Source organism: Equus przewalskii, chromosome 4 (assembly GCF_037783145.1).
Source record: "Equus przewalskii isolate Varuska chromosome 4, EquPr2, whole genome shotgun sequence".
NCBI lineage: Eukaryota > Metazoa > Chordata > Mammalia > Perissodactyla > Equidae > Equus > Equus przewalskii.
The window spans coordinates 103,003,897-103,023,136 of record NC_091834.1 but is presented as its reverse complement, the minus strand read 5'-3'; the positions used below and the strand labels follow the sequence as shown (position 1 = coordinate 103,023,136).

Sequence of the window (19,240 nt, the reverse complement as noted above, 5' to 3'; positions counted from 1 at the left end):
CTGCAGATTTGATTTGTAGATTCCATCTTTATTTGTTTCAAGAATGTTTCCTTCCGTAGACTCTTTGAATATTTTTTTCCATTCAGTGTGTTTTCTTGGTCAAGTAATAGCAATCATGCATATTTGTTGTGTGTTATTCATCTCCCTTGACTAATCTTCTTTCATTACTTCCACGTTTTAGATTCTTCTATATATTTTTTCTAGTCCATCCTCCACATCACCAACATTGTTTTCAGAATTATTGTCGTTGCTTCATGTGGTTCCTCTTATTTTCAGTTCTGTAATTATTTTGTTTTCTTTAATTTCTTCACTTCAGCTCACACTTTTCACACTCTTCAATTAAGAGTGGTTAGCAGTTTAAAGATTTTATTTTTCCTTTTTCTTCTCAAAGCCCCCCTGTACATAGTTGCATATCTTTAGTTGTGGGTCCTTCTAGTTGTAGCATGTAGGACGCCGCCTCAGTGTGGCCTGACGAGCAGTGCCCTGTCCATGCCCAGGATCTGAACGAGTGAAACCCTGGGTCGCCAAAGCGGAGTGCATGAACTTAACCACTTGGCCACGGGTGCAAGTAGCAATTTAGACTCTGGAGCCAGACCGTCTGTGTTTGAATCCAGGCTCCTCTACTAATTGTGTTCTTGAGCAAAGTTCCTTAACCTCTTACCTTGTTTCCTCCTGTATAAAATGGAGATGATGATAGTAGCTACTTTTGGGAGATAGTCTTCCATGGATCTCTTGCACCCTACACATCCTATTGGGTAAGGTGAGAATGGAAGGCCTTGACTGCTCTTCCTCTGGGCCATTTCTCAGGGTTGTGTTTGCCGTGAGCAGCCTTAAAGAATGAAGCAATGTCTTCCTCTGGGACCAAGAGCAGGCTTGTTTAATGCTCACTGCAAAAGTAGCGGGTTCCCCACGCTCTTTGTTCCTTCCTTGTAATGCAGTTCAGTGTGAGTATAGGCATTCATTTGGGCCCGTGGAGATGCCCCCATGAGACTCGGGGGCCAATTGGCAACTGACAGTAATATTTTTATGCTTGTGCTGCTTGCTGTGCGATGAGTAATACAATCCTTAGTCTTTGATCCGGGAGTCTTGTGTCTTCTGCTAGCATCTGTGAAACAGTAACAGACTAACATAAGCTTGTGTAAAATCCCAGGTCTGGCAGCCACCTTCATAAGGTTGTTGTGAAGTTAGAGTTAATGCTTGTTAACCACTTACAACATTGCCTAGGATATAGTAAACACTTACTCAAAGTTAGCCATGAAGATTCCTCTTTAAATATTCTTTTCATATTATTTGCTTTGAATTTTTAGGCCTAAATAAAGATAAGGCTCAGAAGAAGATTAAGATTACTATAAATAACTGTTATCATATGGTGAAGATTTATATTTTAATTTGTTGGTTTTATTTTAAGCTTTCATTAATTGCAAAAAAAAAATGTCCATTAAAAATGTTTTTTAAATGTCACATAGAAAAACTAAAGGAACTACTTTAAATAGTTAAACATCCAGAGAGCAGTTGACTTTTAACAATTCCTATTTCAGTTAATGTCGGTGTGTTTTTTCGCTCTTGATAAGTATTGGATTCTTATTCTTAATCCTTTTGTGCTTGCATTTAAAAAAATCACATTAAAAGTTATAAAAATAATGCCTGTTTGTGAAAATGTATGGAACTATGGATAAGTGTACAGTAGCCCTCCGTTATCCATGAGAAATACGTTCCAAGACGCCCAGTGGATGGCTGAAACTGGCTAGTACCGAGCCCTATTTATACTGTTGTTTCCTACGCATACATACCTGTGATAAAGTTTAATTTATAAAGTAGGCACAGTAAGAGATTAACAACAACAATAATAAAATAGAACAATTATAACAATAAACTGTAGTAAAAGTTATGTGATTGTGGTCTCTTTCTCTTTCAAAATATCTTAGTGTGCTGTACTCACCCTTCTTCTTGTGATTATGTGAGATGATAAAATGCCAGTGTGATTCAATGAGGTGAGGTCAGTGATGTCGGCCTCGTGATGTACCGTTAGGCTAGTACTGACCTTCTGATGACAGGTCAGAAGGGGATCATCTGCTTCCAGACCATGTTTGACCGCAGGTAACTGAAACCACAGAAAGCAAAACCACAGATAAGGGGGACTACTATAAAGAGAGTGAGTTAGCTGTAAAAGTGTTAACTCCTAGAAAAAACCAATGTTTCACATTTTTGTGTGTTTATTTTTGGTTGCTTACGTTTTAAAGTCTGTACGTGCTCTGTGAAAGTAGTGACTATCTTCATATTATTAATCAGTGTCAATATTTTAAGTCGTTTAGTGAAGAAAGGGTAAATAAAATGATCGCTGTTTCTAGTGTAGTGCTAATTCTTTGGCTTTACACCGCATTTTGGATGTGTGGATGTAGTAAATAGACTAGCTTCAGTAGCATGCAAACACAACCAGAAAATGTAACTGTCAGAACGCAGACTTTTTTTGACCACTGCTATTGAAAAGAAGCAAAGGACGTGATTACACAATTTCTTAGGTATGTTTTCTTCTGTAGTCTTAGTATAAAGGAAGCATGAAAAATATTGCCATTCTGTGGAGGTAAAGGAAGTTAGGAAAGAGAAAAGTAAATTTTAGCCTACTTAATAGTTGACTAAAGCGTGGAAGTGTGTAAAATGTTTGGCTAACTAGTAGAAAATGAATGCCCGTTTTAACTAACATGATTAGTAAATACTAGCCCATTTAAAATATTTTGTGTATTTTCTCTGTGCTTTTTGTATATGTATGTAATGAGATTTATTCGCTTTCTTTATATTACATAGTATACAATTAATTAACTAATTAAACAATTACTGAACATCATCCAGGCTTTGTGATAGGCCGTGGTTTGTAAAACAGATATAACACCTGCTGTTGTAGAGCACACAGTCCAGTGGAGTCCTGTCTCCTCTGAATATTACACTTTTGTGTGACATTGACCCCTTTGGCAGACTCTTTTCCAAAGAATGTTTTTAAATGACTGAAGCAAAATACATGAGCTGGCAAAAATAAAGTTATATTGAAATATTATCAAAATAGTAAAAAGCCAATTTTGTAATGTTTCTTCTTTTAAATTTACACTTAAATTGTAAAATCTAATTTAATAATTACTGTAATTTTGAAGTAGTGATGAGGGTAAGTGATATTTTGGAATATCTGCAAACACCTGAGTGTGATAAGAAATGATTTGCTTTCCAGTGGTGACAGAGACACAAGTATTGCTGTAGCACTCTATGTACATATTCACAATGAAATTAGTTGTTAGAATTCTAAATCTCAACGGTTATTAAAAATAAACATGCAATTTCTCCCGCCAAGATCCTAGAGCCCCTGATTAAATACATTAAAATATTTATTAGAAGATAGGGTACTTTGAAAGAATGTACTATGTGTTGGTAAAGGGAGGCCATAATTGGACTCTGGAATTTTTGTTGACGTCTTATAGTTTATTATGCTGTCATGTTGGTGAGTTTGCTGAATATATTTGTAGGATTCATACAGCCCTTTCAAAGAATTATTTAACCTTTGAGGGAAATAATTTCGTAATTGTCCAAATCAGAATGTTTCATTTCCATGAGCTTGGCTGTGAGGTAAATGTTCTCTCTACTTTTTAATGTTATTCAGTAGTGCTTATACAATAAAGAGAAAAACTCTGTATTTTCAGTTTTCATCTCATATTCTTCATAGTCAACAAATGATTTCTCAGTAACATAGAGTCCTAGTAAAATATTAACATTTCTCTGGGGCTGGCCCCGTGGCCGAGTGGTTAAGTTCGCGCGCTCCGCTGCAGGCGGCCCAGTGTTTCATCGGTTCGAATCCTGGGCGCGGACATGGCACTGCTCGTCAGACCACGCTGAGGCAGCGTCCCACATGCCACAACTAGAGGAATCCACAATGAAGAATACACAACTATGTACCGGGGGGGCTTTGGGGAGAAAAAGGAAAAAAATAAAAAAAAAAAAAATCTCTAAAAAAAAAAAAAAAAAATTTAAAAAAAAAAAAAAAAAAAAAAATATTAACATTTCTCTTTAACGTCAGTTTATTCATAGACCTTATGCGTGCAGTCGTGTGTCGTGCCGGCAGCGTGCAGTGGAGGAAGGAGCACCGTGGGCTTTGGAGTTATCCAAACCTGATTTCACTCCCAGCTTGGCTTCCTGTTAGCTGTGTGATCTTGAGCTTGTTGTTTAACTTTCAGACTTTAGTTTCTTCATCTTTTAAATGAGGATAAAATGTCAGATATTAGAATTCTTCTTTTAGGAGAGAAGTAGTAAGTGGGAGAACTGTCAGGCACGCTTCTCTGTGTCCTTTTGGTTTAGCTGGGCTTGTGAGCTGCCGTCGCCACGTCTTCCCTGAACTCCCACCGTCCCTGGTACCTTCATCATGACAGTCACCGTAACCTGTTGTCATCATTGCAGTCTCCTGACTAGGTCCATTAAGGGTGGGGATCCTGACTATTTTTTCTGCTACCATTGGAGTAGAATGTATGGTACATAGTAGGTAGTCAAAACTTTGTTTGGTAAAAAAATCATTCTAATATCATGATTTAGGGGCTGGCCCTGTGGCCAAGTGGTTAAGTTCACGTGCTCTGCTTCCGTGGCCCAGGGTTTTGCCATTTTGAATCCTGGGCGTGGACGTGGCACCGCTCATCAAGCCATGCTGAGGTGGCGTCCCACATGCCACAACTGGAAGGACCCACAACTGAAAATACGCAACTATGTACCAGGGGGCTTTGGGGAGAGAAAGACAAAATAAAATCTTTGAAAAAATAAAATAAAATAGAATAATGATTTAACTCCTCAGCACAGAGTCATGAAGTACTAAATAAATGTTATCTTTATTTCTATTACTTCCCTCAATGCAATTTAATAATGTGTGATCTGACATCAAGAGTTCGATTTTTCCCAGCTAGATGGGAAAGTAAATACATAGTTAGAATATAGTCTGTGAATGTGGATAGTCAGAATAGCAGCCACATACCTTCACTTACTATGTACTTAAAGCATTAAGGGCTTTCCGTCTATTATCTTTTTTGATCCCAAAGGCAGTGTTATACTAAGTGTTGTATGGTATCTTTCAAATGATTAGCAAACTGAGGTTGAGATGAGGTCAAGTAACTTGCCAAGGTCACATTGCTAGCAAGTGACTGAGCTAGGATACACGTTCTGGACCATTTGATTACAAGCCTTTGTTTTTAACTAACACAGCAAAACAGCCTTTGCTGTTAATTTTAAACTTTTTTGTGTCATGGAATCAACTATTTAGGATTCAGTGAGAGTCATGGGAGGTGGAATGGTGGTGTGTAAGGGCAGGCTTAGAGCTAATTTAGCACTGTATCCCATTTGCCTTTGTGTCCTTGCAGATTTGCTCAGCGCATAGGCTATACCATTGAATGAAGTGTACGGGCTATCCAGGTTCTCTTGGGAACCTCTTACACATGACTAGGTTCTTTAGTACAGTTCCTACCACACATGCGCCACCGAGTGGTTTGAGATTAAGCACTAGGTGCTACGGATACCCCTGCCAGCATCCCCAGGGTTGGAGCGGACTCTGCCTTTCTGGCTTTAGAGCGTTTAGTGACCAAGTGGCAGTGTCTGTATTTTAGGTCAGGCTCAAAGTAAGAAGAAAGATACACTGGGGATTTTATAGCGAATAAAAATATAACACTGAAATGTTTAAAATATAAAAATTATCTGCCTGCTCCAGTTTCCACAGTTTTGGACTGTAGACATTTGAACGAATAGAAGCTCATGAAAGGCAAAAACTCTGCTAAGTAGCAGAGTAGCAGAGCCTGGGCTATTTTATTGTTGAATGGCCAGCTTTCTTGCTTTAGGTACGAGCATAGGATGGTGTTCAAGAGTGCATTCTTAGTAGTAGCCTGCAGATAATCAAGTACTGGCATTAGAACTGTTCCCTCAGTTGTCACCGGGTTCACAGTCATTTCATTTGGAGTATCTCTAGTTGACATCTCTGGATGGCATCTTTGGTTGGATGTTTGGATATTGTTTTCAACCAGAGCGGTTTGTTTCACATCCTGCTGCCAAACCCTGACAGTCACTTGAAGACTTGGGCTAGGAGAAGAGAGAGTTGTAAAGACCAGGTCAGTCGTCCTGCCTTGACTTTGATGGACAGTGATATCTAACTTATTCTGCTAAATGAAGACTGGCAGGTAAAAAGGAGAGGTCCTATTATGTGTAGTTTTATATGTTTAGGTATATCTTTTTCTGTTTCTGTTTGGTGGAACTGCTCCCTAGGAAGCAGTCGTAAGAGTCATCCTTATTTTTTAAAGAACAAATGACCACAACAACAAAATCTAAGCCAAAAAATAAAACCAAAACCAAATCCTGCCAATCCCTACTGTTTCTTTAGCAGATCCAGGTTAGGATCATGGGCAGAGCCAGTAGTGATAATAGCTGGAGGAGAAAGGAGAGAACAGAATGAACTCTTACAGCCTTTGTCCTTAGTGCTGTGGAGTCAGTTCCAGCTCGTAGGACCCTGTGGACAGCAGAGCAGAACTCTGCCTGCCCTCTCATCTTCCAGTAAGCCTGCCTTACTATTATCCTCTTCGGGGATCAGGCCTGTTCCTGATCCTATTTCAAAAAAACAGTTTCTTGTGGTCTGAATCTATTTTTTTCCCCTCGGAAATGGAAGGAGCGTAATTTCAAAAGGCTGTACACCTGAAAACCTACCAAGCTACCATTAACATTCATGTTTAACCTTCACATTTCTTTCTAGGTCTATTTTGAGAGAAAAAGACAGAGACAAACAGACTATCCTCTGCCTATTTCCTCTTAGTTATAAGCAATTAAAAAGCCCCTAAAAATGTTGAAAGTGTTACGTATTTTATTTTTGAGGGTGACAAATATGGGAGTAACTGGGATTGTACTACAATTTGCCAGAAGAAGAGAAATTTTGACTAAAGGCCCTAAGTGGTAGATGGCAGCATAATCAGAGGGAGCAGACAGGTCATTCCTACCGAGGGAACAGTTTGGGGTGGAGGCTAAATGGAGCTGGCTCTCAGGAGGAAGGTGTTCCGGCAGGGTAATGGCATGTGACCCTGGGCCATTTGGCTCATGTTTGTCAGCTTCTGAGGCACTCTTCTTATTCTTTCTTTAAAGTTCTCATCTCTTCTCTTGACTCTTACCCTTTCTTGTTACCTGGTAATAAGAGTAGTACAAAAAAGCATATCTCACACGTGCTCTGGGTATCTCTGGGTAGAAATGAAATACTCCCTTAGAGATATTTTTTATATGGTCATTTTATGGTACTTTGAATGCAGCAGACAAAGAGAATCTCTTTAGCAGAACTGTATTTCTTTTTCCCTTTGGTTGTAAAAGCACTTACAGGGCAGGCAACACAAAATAACTCTGGCTCTTCCTGATACTTTCCCTTAGAGCTACAGGCTCTGTAGGTACCTGGTCTGCTTTCCAAGTTATTGCAGCTCACAGTTCTACCAAATATTTTGATACAGCATAAAGAAGTTCAGTTGATTTCCAGACTCCAGTATCACTATTCTCATCCTCTGATCACCAATCTACCTATTTTAAGTTTTTGTTATGGCAGTTCCCCACCCCTGATACTAGTTTCTGTGTTAATTAGGGCATGAATTAAACTGCTGTAACAGAGACCCCGAAGTACAGCAGTGACTTAAATAAAACAAATTTATTGTTCTTTCATGCGTTATTTCTGAGAATGAAAGGTCCTGGCTGAGGAGGTATCTTTGCTCCCTGTGGTGGTTTATGGACCGAAGTTCCTTCCATCTTGTTTCTCTGGCCTCTCCTAGAGTGTTGTTCTCATCTGTGTCATTGCAGCTGGGTTGCTGACAAGTCAATTTTCCAATCCAAAGGAAAGAGGGAACATAATTTAGTCCAGAGCAAATCCTTCCTTTTAAATGATGTAGAAGTTGCTTCTGGTCATATTCTGTTGAGAGACTTGACATGCTTAGCTGCAAAGAAGGTTGGGAAATACAATCTGTACCTGAGCAGTTATGTTCTCTACTAAAACCTGAATAGTATAAAAGAAAGAGAGTATGGATTTTGTCTTTCGTCCATTTTTCTACAGGGTTGTGTGCCTTGTTTGTGGAGTTCATTGTATATTCTGGACTTGAATATCTTTCTGGGAGTACAAATATTTTCTTTCAATTTGTGACATATTTTTTCATTTTGTTCATGGGATCTTTTGTCATATGTATAGAAATTTAATATTTTAATATAGTAAAATTTGTAAATCTTTTTATAATCTTTCTTTGATACAAACGTATTTTATATTTGTAGATTTGATTTAGGGGTACTCCATATCAATTTTTTGTGACTTAGGGCAGACACTGTGATTGATAGGGTCTACAACCACTTAATTTATGGTCAACTTTTCTAATTCAGTTTAAAAAAGAAACATGTTATTTTAAATAGGAAAACCAAAACCATCTGTTTGCCTCATCTCATCATTAATTTTATGATTTGACAGGATTCACAATTATTTGTAGTTTTTCTAACTAAACGATTAATAGTTCTCAAAATTATTCGTCAGAATAGTTCCCTAAAATTCATTTTGAGTCTAGGAGACTTTTGATAGTCACAGAAATAGGGAAGTCAGATTGAAGTGCTAATCTGAGAGATGAGATCAAATTTGGTGTGAAAGTTGGCGTTCAAGCTGTTAGATATGTCTGGTATGCAGTTAAAATAAGGTCTGAAACTCAAGAGAGGAGTTAGGGCTAGAGATGTTGATTTGAACATCAATAAGTCCGAAGGAGATTGTTGAAACCTGGATAATAATTAAGTTCATCAAATAAGAGCACAAAAGGACATACAGAAGGCTCTACATTGAGAGGTCTAAAAGATACAGCTGAAGAGACAGGTATTAGATCATTTAATCTTTGTTAGCAACCTCATGAGATAGATGGTAGTTTTCTAATTTTACAAGCTAGTAAATCAAGGCTGAGAGAGAGGACTTCACATAAAGTTGTATAGTTAGTAGAACTGATACTTCAGACCAGTCTTTATGACTTCAAGCCTCTAGTAACCCATTATATCTCCCAGCTTACAAAGGATAGAAGAGCATTTCACTAAGGAGGAGGTAGTTTCTGGTGCCAGACGAATTTCTAGAATGTTCGAGGGCCTGCATGTGGCCCCTGGATTATTCTATTGTGATCAGTGGTGGTGGAGAGAACAGTGCTGTAGTGGGAGGATGATGCCCCTTAGGAAGGGTTAGTTGAGGGGAAAGGTCATGGAGTCCAGTCACTCCAAAGTCCTGTTTCATGAAGTTTGGTGGTAAGAGGAAGGAAAGACAGAGAGGAGGAGCGTGAAGGACTCTAAGTTGGTTTTTTGGGTTATTTTGTTTTTTGGTTTGTGGATGGTGCAGGAAAGGTCGAAGTAAACTTCAAGTTAGAAAAGAATTCAGCTATGTCATTTTTATTCAAAGAGAAGAATGATATTAGGGGTGACAGTGTTTGAAAATCCTCTCAGCAGTGCGGTTGCCTCTTAAGAAGAAAGTGTTTGAGATGTTTGGAGTTGGAGTCTTGAGGATAATTGAAAAAGGCAATGGAGTCAAGGTGTGTTCTTTCCAATAACTTAGCTTTTAGAATGGCTGGCAATTAGAGGGTGTAATGAATGTTTTAAATTAATGATAATTTCAATTTAAAAATTATGAAGAAACTTTTTTTAAATGTCACATTGAAATACGTTTGTTCTGTCGATGAACTGATATAATCCTGAAAATAAGGTTGTTAACAGTTATTACTAAGATGAACTTCTCTGAGTCAATTGTAATTTGGGGACAAGGAAAAGTATGCCACGTTTTACACTATTTTGATTGTCATTTTACAATACAGAATAAATATAAACAGTGCCATTAATTATGTACATACGTTTCCTGTATCAGTGAAGTATTGTCATTTGTTGTTTCATTCTTTTTCCTTTGTGACGTATACTTTATAGATTAGTTCACCAAAGATTGATGTAAATCTAAAAATGACTTTGTATTCTCTTGTTTACTGTTAAGCAGAAATCAAAGAACAGTCTGCAGAAGAGGATGCTGAAGGAGAAGCGGACAGCAGCAAACAGCCGATGCCAGCCCTTCAGCGTTCTGTGTCTGAGGAATCTGCGAGCTCCCTGGTCTCTGTTGGTGTAGAAGCCAAAATCAGGTTAGAGAACGAAGGCAGCTGCATTGGAGTTAGTGACAAGAGGAAGGGCAGTGAATTGACCATAGAGAAAATCCAGAGTACAAGCTCAGGACGTAAATCTGGATGGAATTTTATTATTTAGCAGCTTTAGGTTTGAGGCTGATAGCTCTGTGTGTAGTTGGGATAGAGCGTCTGTGTGGGCTCAGGTGACGTAGAACTGAGTGATAGCCTCGCGTGTTGCTCTACTTTCCTCAGCCCACAACAGAATATGACCAGTGTGCTGTTCCTACTAGGGGAAATAACTCTGAACTTTTAGCATAAGGATTGATTTTTGACATTTACCTGTAAACTTAAGTTTATACACTTGCTCCTTACCCTCTCTTCATTCTCTAAAAAAAGAAATACAGGACGTTATAACCCATCTGTGTATAATTCAGCTTTGAAGTCTTGTATTTTTTAGACCTTATTTGAAAGACGTGAATAAAACTGTGAAATCATCCATAGTTGAATATTCCCATCTTCTTGAAATGTTTTCTCTTTTGCTTTTGGCACAGCTCCCTCCTTGTTTTGTCTTTTGATGGCTTCTTTGAGACTCCCCACCTTTATGATGTTGGAGTCCTGAGGCCAAAGTCTTCAGCATGTCTGCTTTTATCTCTAGACTCACTCCCTGGGAGCACTCGTTCAATTTGATAGCTAAATCCTGTCTGTATGCTGATGAACCCCACATTTATACTTCCAGGGCGCACCTTCCTCTGAACCACCAGACTTTCCTATCCCTCTGTCTGCTTGACATCTCCATTTGAAAGTATACTAGACACCTCACCCATAACATGTCCAAAACCACTCTTGATTTTGACCCCACCCATGCCCCAAATCTCCCCAGAATTTCTCCATTTCAATAGATAATACCAATATTCACCCAGTTGCTTATGCCAAAACCTTTTGAGTTAATCCTTGGTTTCTATCTTTTCTCATATCTTATATCCTAAAGTTCATAGCTCAGCTTAAGAAGATATCCCAAACAAGTCCCTACCCTCTTAACTTCCCTACCATCTTGGTTCGAGCCCCTGTTAGCCTTAGGAGGCCATAGTTGCCTTTTAACTGGCCTCTCTGCTTCTTCCCTTTACTTCCACAGTCCAGATTGTTCTTAGCATAGTTGCAAAAATGATCGTTCTAAAACGTAAATCAGGTCTCCCTGCACTCTCTTGAATGGCTGGCTGTTAAATTTAAATTAAATATGTAAATGATATTTGATATTTCAAATCCACACCATGTTTCACAGGTTGTGTTCTGACCTGGGCTACCTCTCTGACTTCACTTGTTGCTTCCTGTGCTACCATCTGCCCACTGCTCCTCACACATGCCAATTGTGATTCTGTTTGAGGGCCTTAGAGCTGGCTGTGCTCTCTGTCACATGGCTTACCTCCCCAGAGAGGCCTTCCCTAACATCCTCTTGTCTCAACTTAGTTTCAGTCAATTTAGGAAAAGAGAGCCCATGATGTGAACCTGGGGTAGGGGTATACAGGTGTTCTTATTACTGTTCTCTACTCCCCTCCCCCCATTTTGGAGAAGGTTTGAAAAGTTTCAAAATAAAAGAGGATGAAAAAAAAAGAAAACAGCAGGCCTCACCACATTTTACGCAGTAATCCCACTTTATTTTTCTTTGTGGCACCTATGATTTCCCAGCTCATTTGATTATTTCTCTCCCTTGCTGTCATGTGAGCTCTGTGAGTGCGATACTTTTTTCTGCTTTCTATTGGATTGATATTTTTTTCTATTTATTATACATTATATTTTGTTTTTAAGAGGGTTTCCCTTAAGACTCAGACCTCATGTTTCTTTACCCTATGGAATTTAATTTTGAAAGAATTTCAGACCTACAGGTCTGATTGATTTCTTAGTCTTATTAGTACTTTATCATACTTTTCATGTCTCTTTGCATTTCTCATCTAGCATTCCATATTCTAGTAATTTTTTTTTATTTTATTTTTGAGGAAGATTAGCCCTGAGCTAACTACTGCCAGGCCTCCTCTTTTCACTGAGGTAGCCTGGCCCTGAGCTAACATCCATGCCCATCTTCCTCTACTTTATACGTGGGACGCCTACCACAACATGGCATGCCAAGTAGTGCCATGTCTGCACCCGGGATCCTAACCGGTGAACCCCTGGCTGCCAAGAGGCGGACTGTGCGAACTTAACTCCTGCGCCACTGGGCCGGCCCCCATTTTCTAGTAATTTTAAATATATACTTCCTATTTCTGTTTTCTTTGTCTTGGTCCCCTAACTTTTTTTCCCATTTAAAAAAATTAAGCTTCAATTTACATAGAGTAAAATTCACCCATTTAGTAGTTTGGACAATTGTATACGGTCATATAACCACTATTATTATGATGATTATGATGTCAGTCTGATTGTTGCTCCTCATAGATAATGTTTCTAGGGGAAGAGACAAACCAGAAATGGGATTTGATGAAAGAAATGTAAGTTTAATAACGTAGAGAAAATTATAAATAAGAAAATTACAAAATTAGTAGGATACTAGCAAAGGATACTGGTGGTAGTATCTTTTAGGCAAGAAGAAAAAAAGCTTTTTTTCCTTTTTGGCCTTATTTTTCTCAAAATAGACCACATTTAATTATGTGTTGTTATATGTCTCAATATCAGTGGGCAACAGTTTATTATGAAATTGAAATAGGTAATATTGGAAAAATTTAAATAGGTAACTTTCGTAAACAGAAGATAATTAGTTGAGAGGCCCAATATGAATTTAGCTTAAGTTAAAAACAATCTCCTGAAAAGATTGTAGATTATTTCTATCATCTGTTAATGCAAGACATCATGAAAGTTTATGGGGTAAATAGTGCAGAGGTAATGGTGGAAACTTGAATACCTGAGAAGAAAGAGTTGGGTACCGCAGCCGTAAATGTGTTGTGAAGAGAAAATGTATCCAAGAGGAGTAGTTCTTTAAATTCTGTTTTTATAAGCATTCCTCGTTAGGCATATATCCTATAAATATATATTGGTTTTTTGTCCTTTAACTTTTTAAATGTTTTTTTAATTAATAGATTTTATTGTTTAGAACAATTTTGGGTTTACAGAAAAATTGAGCAGATGGTACAGAGGGTTTCCATTCCCCCCACCCCCCATTTCCGCTATTATTGACATTGTGCATTAGTGTGGTACATTTCTTACAATTGATAAACCAGTATTGATATATTATTATTAACCAAAGTCCATAGTTTACACTAGAGTTCATTATTTGTGTTATATATTTCTATGAGTTTTGATAAAGGCATAATGTCATGTGTCTGCCATTACAGTGTGTCATGTGAAATAGTTTCACTGCTCTAAAATCCTCTGCGCTCCACCCATTCATCCCTTTCCTACTCCTGTTAAACCCTTTCACTAACTTTCCCCCGTCACTAACTGCTTAACTCAGTAACTACTTGAATTTATATTTTGTGGATGTGTGTTTGGTATATGTATCATGCATGAAGGACGTTCCATCAAGTAGTTAAATAGAACTTTGTCACCACTTGTTTAGAGAGCTGGTACGGAATTGAGTATCCATTAAACCACCTTCTTCCCCAGCCTCAGCTTTACTTCCTTTATTCTCATTTATTTATTTATTTGGTGAGGAAGAGTCACCCTGAACTAACATCCGTTGCCAGTCTTCCTCTTTTTTGCTTAAGGAAGATTGGCCCTGAGCTAACATCTGTGCCAGTCTTCCTCTATTTTGTATGTGGGATGCCACCACAGCATGGCTGGTGAGTGGAGTAGTAGGTCTGTGCCCGGGATCTGAACCCAGGAACCCGGGCTGCTGAAGAGGAGCACATGGAACTTTAACCACTCAGCCATGGGGCGGCCCCCTTACTCTTTTTTTTTTCTCTTTGAGGAAGATTAGCCCTGAGCTAACATGTGCTGCCAATCCTCCTCTTTTTGCTGAGGAAGACTGGCCCTGAGCTAACATCCATGCCCATCTTCCTCTACTTTATATGTGGGACGCCTACCACAGCACGGCTTGCCAAGCGGTGCCATGTCCACACCCGGGATCTGAACTGGTGAACCCTGGGCCGCCGAAGCGGAATGTGTGCACTTAACCGCTGTGCCACTGGGCTGCCCCCCCCCCCACTTATTCTTTTTAATGCTCTGTTTTCTTGAATCACATTTAAATGAAAGTTGTTTTTATAAGTACAAACTAGAATTCTTTTAGTTTGCTATGTTTACTGCTTTACAAAATCATACTGTGGAAAAGTAGAATTTCAAATGTATAATTGTTACTAAACTTAATTGTTCTTATGGTATAGACGTTTAAAAAATTAGCTTGCGCTATAGACATAATATTTAATTTTAAAGCACAACTATCTGTAGTTGTCTGTCTCTTAAAATAGTTAAATAAAACTAGTTTTTCCTTTTCTGTCTTCCTTACATTTCGTTTCTACCAGTGAACAACTCTGTGCTTTTTGTTACTGTGGTGAAAAAAGTTCCTTAGGACAAGGGGACTTGAAACAATTTAGAGTAACGCCTGGATTTATCTTGCCCTGGAAAAGCCAAACTTCTAACAAGAAGGACGTTGATGACAACAGCAATGGAACCTGTGAGAAAATACAAAACTCAGCACCACGAAAACAAAGAGGACAGAGAAAGTAAGCAATTTTGAAATTAAATGATTGGAATGCAGTAAGAGTATATATAATTTATTTTCATTGCAATGTTTATGCATATTATAAACGGCGTTGTTAATGAACATTTTTCTCATGTTTTCAACATCTATAGGTTCATAGTAAAGCTTTATGACTCACCATTAACCCAGTAAACACTCCTTTTCTCAACATTTTCTTAGTTAACAAAAAGTTTGTTTTACGTATATAAACAAAGTCACAAAAGTTAATTTTTACAGGAAAACTTTAAAGAACATAACATAAACCTAAAGGGAGTTCATGCAATTTACTATAAATGGAAAGAAAATAAAACAGGTTAATGGAGTCTTTCTTTTCTTCCTCTAAATTTTTAGTTGTTTGTAAGAAGATAACATAACAGAATAGCAAAACCAAAGTGTTTTTCACTATTCACATTCTTTGTGTCATTTATTTATTTATTTTTATGGTTCAGAAAATATTGATCTGTCCTGTAAACTCTTACCATAATAAATAACTTACTTTCTTTCTAAGTAAGTATATTCTGAGAATGCCCTTTCTAAAGCTAAAGAAGATAACCTTCTTTTAATGAAATAAGAATTTACTAATATATTTGTATTGACTATATACATTCATGGACATTATTGTTACCCAAAACGCTTGTCTAATGTGTTTGCTTTTGGAGTTAAATTCTTTTCTATGTTGTAGAATTTTGTTTGAAGGCCCTCTTAATGTGTGGACTGGCTCTGGTAGTTGAGGGCGTGGAAGTTTCTGTAGTCTATGAGAGACGTGTAAAAATTAATTTAGTTGGAAAGCTAACCAGCTCTGCTCCTTGAGGGTGATGATGTAATCATCCAAGTGGTTATGTGGCTTTTATCCAAATTTAAGTATTAAGGCATTGTTGTGTTGTACTGATTTGATTGGCTCCTTTGTTTGGACTGCTGCCAATGCCTTGAAGACCTGAAGTAGGAAATGAAACAATAACAAGAAAGATAATCTTTTAAAAGAATTTAAGGTGGAACAGCTCAAGAAGGTTTACAAGTACTATGTTTAGAGTCTTGGTGCTTTAAAGGCCGTAGCCAGATCAAATATAAGAGCTTTACCTTTTGTGATCAGCTCAATGCTTACATCCTAATAAAATATATCGAAAGTCCAGCAAACTTATAATGTCCATCAGTAATTAGCAAATTTAATGGATTAGATCAGGTTATATCTTATATCCTCATGCTCTGTCTTGAATAAAGGCAATTATATGTACACGTGTTCTGGGAAATACAGTTTGGCTTCATTTACTTACTTATTTTATAAACTAAGTTAATTTTTTAGTGAGAACTTTTATAAGCTAAGATAATTATTTAAAAATAGCCTTTGTTTAATTAGTGTCTTTATATACACTTAGTGTTTACCAAGTTATTAAGTAATGATTACAAGCCAGTTAGTGGACCTTAGGAATAAAGCACATTTATAAAATTTGGAAATCATTTAGGGGTGGACAATTAGTTTAGCTTGGTAATGATTTTACATATTTATAAAATATTACTAGTGAATTATAAACCTAAATTATAAACTAGATAAACAGCTAGTTAAAATTTTTTTTTTAACTTGAAAAGGAGGTTTTCAACATAGTTTTCCTCTCTTGGTGCACTAAATATAAGAATATATTATTAAGGATTCTTTTCCTCTTTTTGTTTTGGACTTAAAATTTGGGGGGTGTATATTTCAGCTGACTTCTCTTGATGATCTTTCCTAAGCTGGGTTGCTGTCATCCTTAGGATTGACAGCAGCATCTTACTGACATACAAACTAGCTGCAAAACCTGAAGGTAAAATTTGATTAAGCTGCTGGTTAGGAGCTGGTTAGTAATAGACTGGTTAATCATTTTATTGATTTTTTTTACCCATTCCCTCCATTAAATACTAGTGCAAAGAAGATATGTTAAAACAATACATTAGTCTTTGTAGATGAACTGTTAGCCTTTTTTTTCTCCCAATAAAATAACAATGATTAGTAATGAAGAATATATTCATAGGAATGGAAATTATATTTATAGGAAAGAGTTTGTTCTCATTTTACTGTGGGCCTTTATAAAAATGAGAATTTAAAGTTAGCATAGCATGCTAAACTTTTAGAAAAGTGAGTCTATGCATTTCTAATGCTGAACTTTAAAAATACTGGTTATTTTTAAATGGTTTGATATTTAAATGTACTTATTGAAATATGTTAATACTTTTTTTCTTTCAATGATTCCAGGTATAAAAAAGTTTAGTACCCTGGTCATTGTGCTGATTTTCTCTTAATAGGAATCATGATAAATATCCAGCATACAGAAGTGCAGTGAGTTATGATCTATATTCAATAGTGATTTAATCCAGAATTATGATCAGGTTAAATACTATGATATCAGGAGAAGATTAAAGTTTTAGTGCCAGTCATCTGATTTCCCATATTTAATGTTTAAACACAATAGTAGTCTTTGTTTACTTAATGATCTCAATTAATATCTGAAGTTGAAGGCCTTGAAGTCTGAAATCTCCCATATGTTGTATACTTTATTCAGTGTTCATTTTTATACTGTAGATTTTGCTGTTACACTATCTTCCTTATTCCCCAAGCCACTAGTAGCTACTTTGTTTCTGCTTTTTGCTTCTGATTGTGAGGTAGTCTTGGTAGAGAGTTCTTGCAACGTCATGTCACAGACCAGCTGTCCAGATTTGTCGAGGGGACCGTAAGAAAGCTCCAGCTGAGACATTGTGCTCCCACTACCTCCCTCTTCACACTTTGTAGTGGGTTTTCATTTCCCCTGGGAAATAACCTTTCTTTACATAAAATTAACTGCCAGATCTATTGTGGTAGTCCTCATGATAAAGTTAAAATTTCTGATTTGATTGGGTTATGTTTTTGTAAGCATTTCAACTAAGGCTAAAGGAAATATTCATTTTTTGTGATAAAATATGGCTCCTATTAGAATACTAGATGTCAATTTTTTAAAAAAAAATTATAGAATGGCAAAATAAATTTCCAACCATAATTTTTCATACTTCCTTATGGATTTGGAGACTTTTTTTTGTAGTTGTTGCTTACATGATAGACTATAGCAATCCAGTTTTACATTGTACTATGAATAATGACAGATGTATTCTAAAAGTTGTTTTATGACATTTATGCCTAATAAATTAAAATTGATTTGGCAATTCATTATATTTAAGTTGTTATAAAACAAAACAGTTTTCTATTTATCACTTTCGCATCGATTTTATTTTGTTTTATTTTTCCAGAGAACGATCTCCTCAGCAGAATATAGTATCTTGTGTAAGTGTCAGCACGCAGACTGCTTCAGATGATCAGGCTGGTAAATTATGGGATGAACTCAGTCTGGTTGGCCTTCCAGATGCCATTGATGTCCAAGCCTTAGTTGATCCTACAGGTATGAACTGGTCTTGATTCTGTAAGCATTTTAAGTTTAGTGAATTCTCAACTAAATAGTAAATACTTTTCATCTAGAAATAATTATCACATTGTAAAAAATGTTGTTAAGTACGCCTGCTTAAAATAAATTGTGTAATTATGTTTATCTAATTTGTTTACCATCTGCATAGGGCCAGCACTGGACTGGATGCTTTATAAATATTTGCATTTACTCTTGTGTAGATAGCGATGCCATGGAGATCTGACAGTTGAGGAAAGAGAAGATTTTAAAGGGATCTGTGAGAACTTGGGGAACATGGCAGTCTAGGTCTGTTTAATGTAGGGGTAAAGGACGATAGATCTTAGCCATGTGGGTCTACTGTTATAATGGGATAGTAACGCATACTCATGATGTGGGTATACTGTTATAATGGCATAGTAACGCATACTCATGATGTGGGTCTACTGTTATAATGGCATAGTAACGCATACTCATGATGTGGGTATACTGTTATAATGGCATAGTAACGCATACTCATGATGTGGTGCTGTTGGGAGTTTGAGTAAGTTTCATTCTACAGTTGAACTGCATATTGATTGATAGTGGGTCAAGTGCCATGTGATAGAGAATTTAAACAAGCTTTTGGTGTGGGATGGAGCAGAATAGAGGTTTATATGTACATTATTTGCTATATATCCTCTTTGTCTTAAAGTATAAATAATGTTCTTTATATTTTATGTAAAGATACCAAATAAAATATCTTATAGTAATATTTAAATAAAATGACTAAAAACTAATTTTTGTTTTGGTTGAAGAAATAATCACTAATTCAGTGATTTTCAAACTTTTATCTGCATTAGAATCACCTGGAGGGCTTGTTAAAACAGATTTCTGGATACCACTGCAAGAGTTTTTGATTCAGTACGTCTTGGTTTTGCATTTCTAACAAGTCCCAGATGATACTGATGCTGTGGTCCAGAGACTGGACCACATTTTGAGAAGGACTGCTTTAGTGATATCACAAATATAGGATACCATTGTGTATTTAGACATTAGAGTTAGTT

The 19,240-nt window shown here is 36.9% G+C and overlaps 1 protein-coding gene across 31 annotated transcripts in view; it reads left to right on the top strand.

The window, feature by feature from the left end:
• KMT2C (lysine methyltransferase 2C) overlaps window positions 1-19,240 on the top strand; it is a 269,708-nt gene that overhangs the window by 85,120 nt on the left and 165,348 nt on the right. For 25 of the 31 annotated variants that reach the window (XM_070616947.1, XM_070616928.1, XM_070616948.1 and 22 more), the window contains exons 3-5: window positions 10,013-10,154; window positions 14,579-14,779; window positions 18,046-18,194. In XM_070616947.1, coding sequence (XP_070473048.1) covers window positions 10,013-10,154; window positions 14,579-14,779; window positions 18,046-18,194 — 492 coding nt within the window. The remainder of the gene's footprint in view (window positions 1-10,012; window positions 10,155-14,578; window positions 14,780-18,045; window positions 18,195-19,240) is intronic. The other 6 variants (XM_070616944.1, XM_070616935.1, XM_070616929.1 and 3 more) reach the window with 1 other exon arrangement.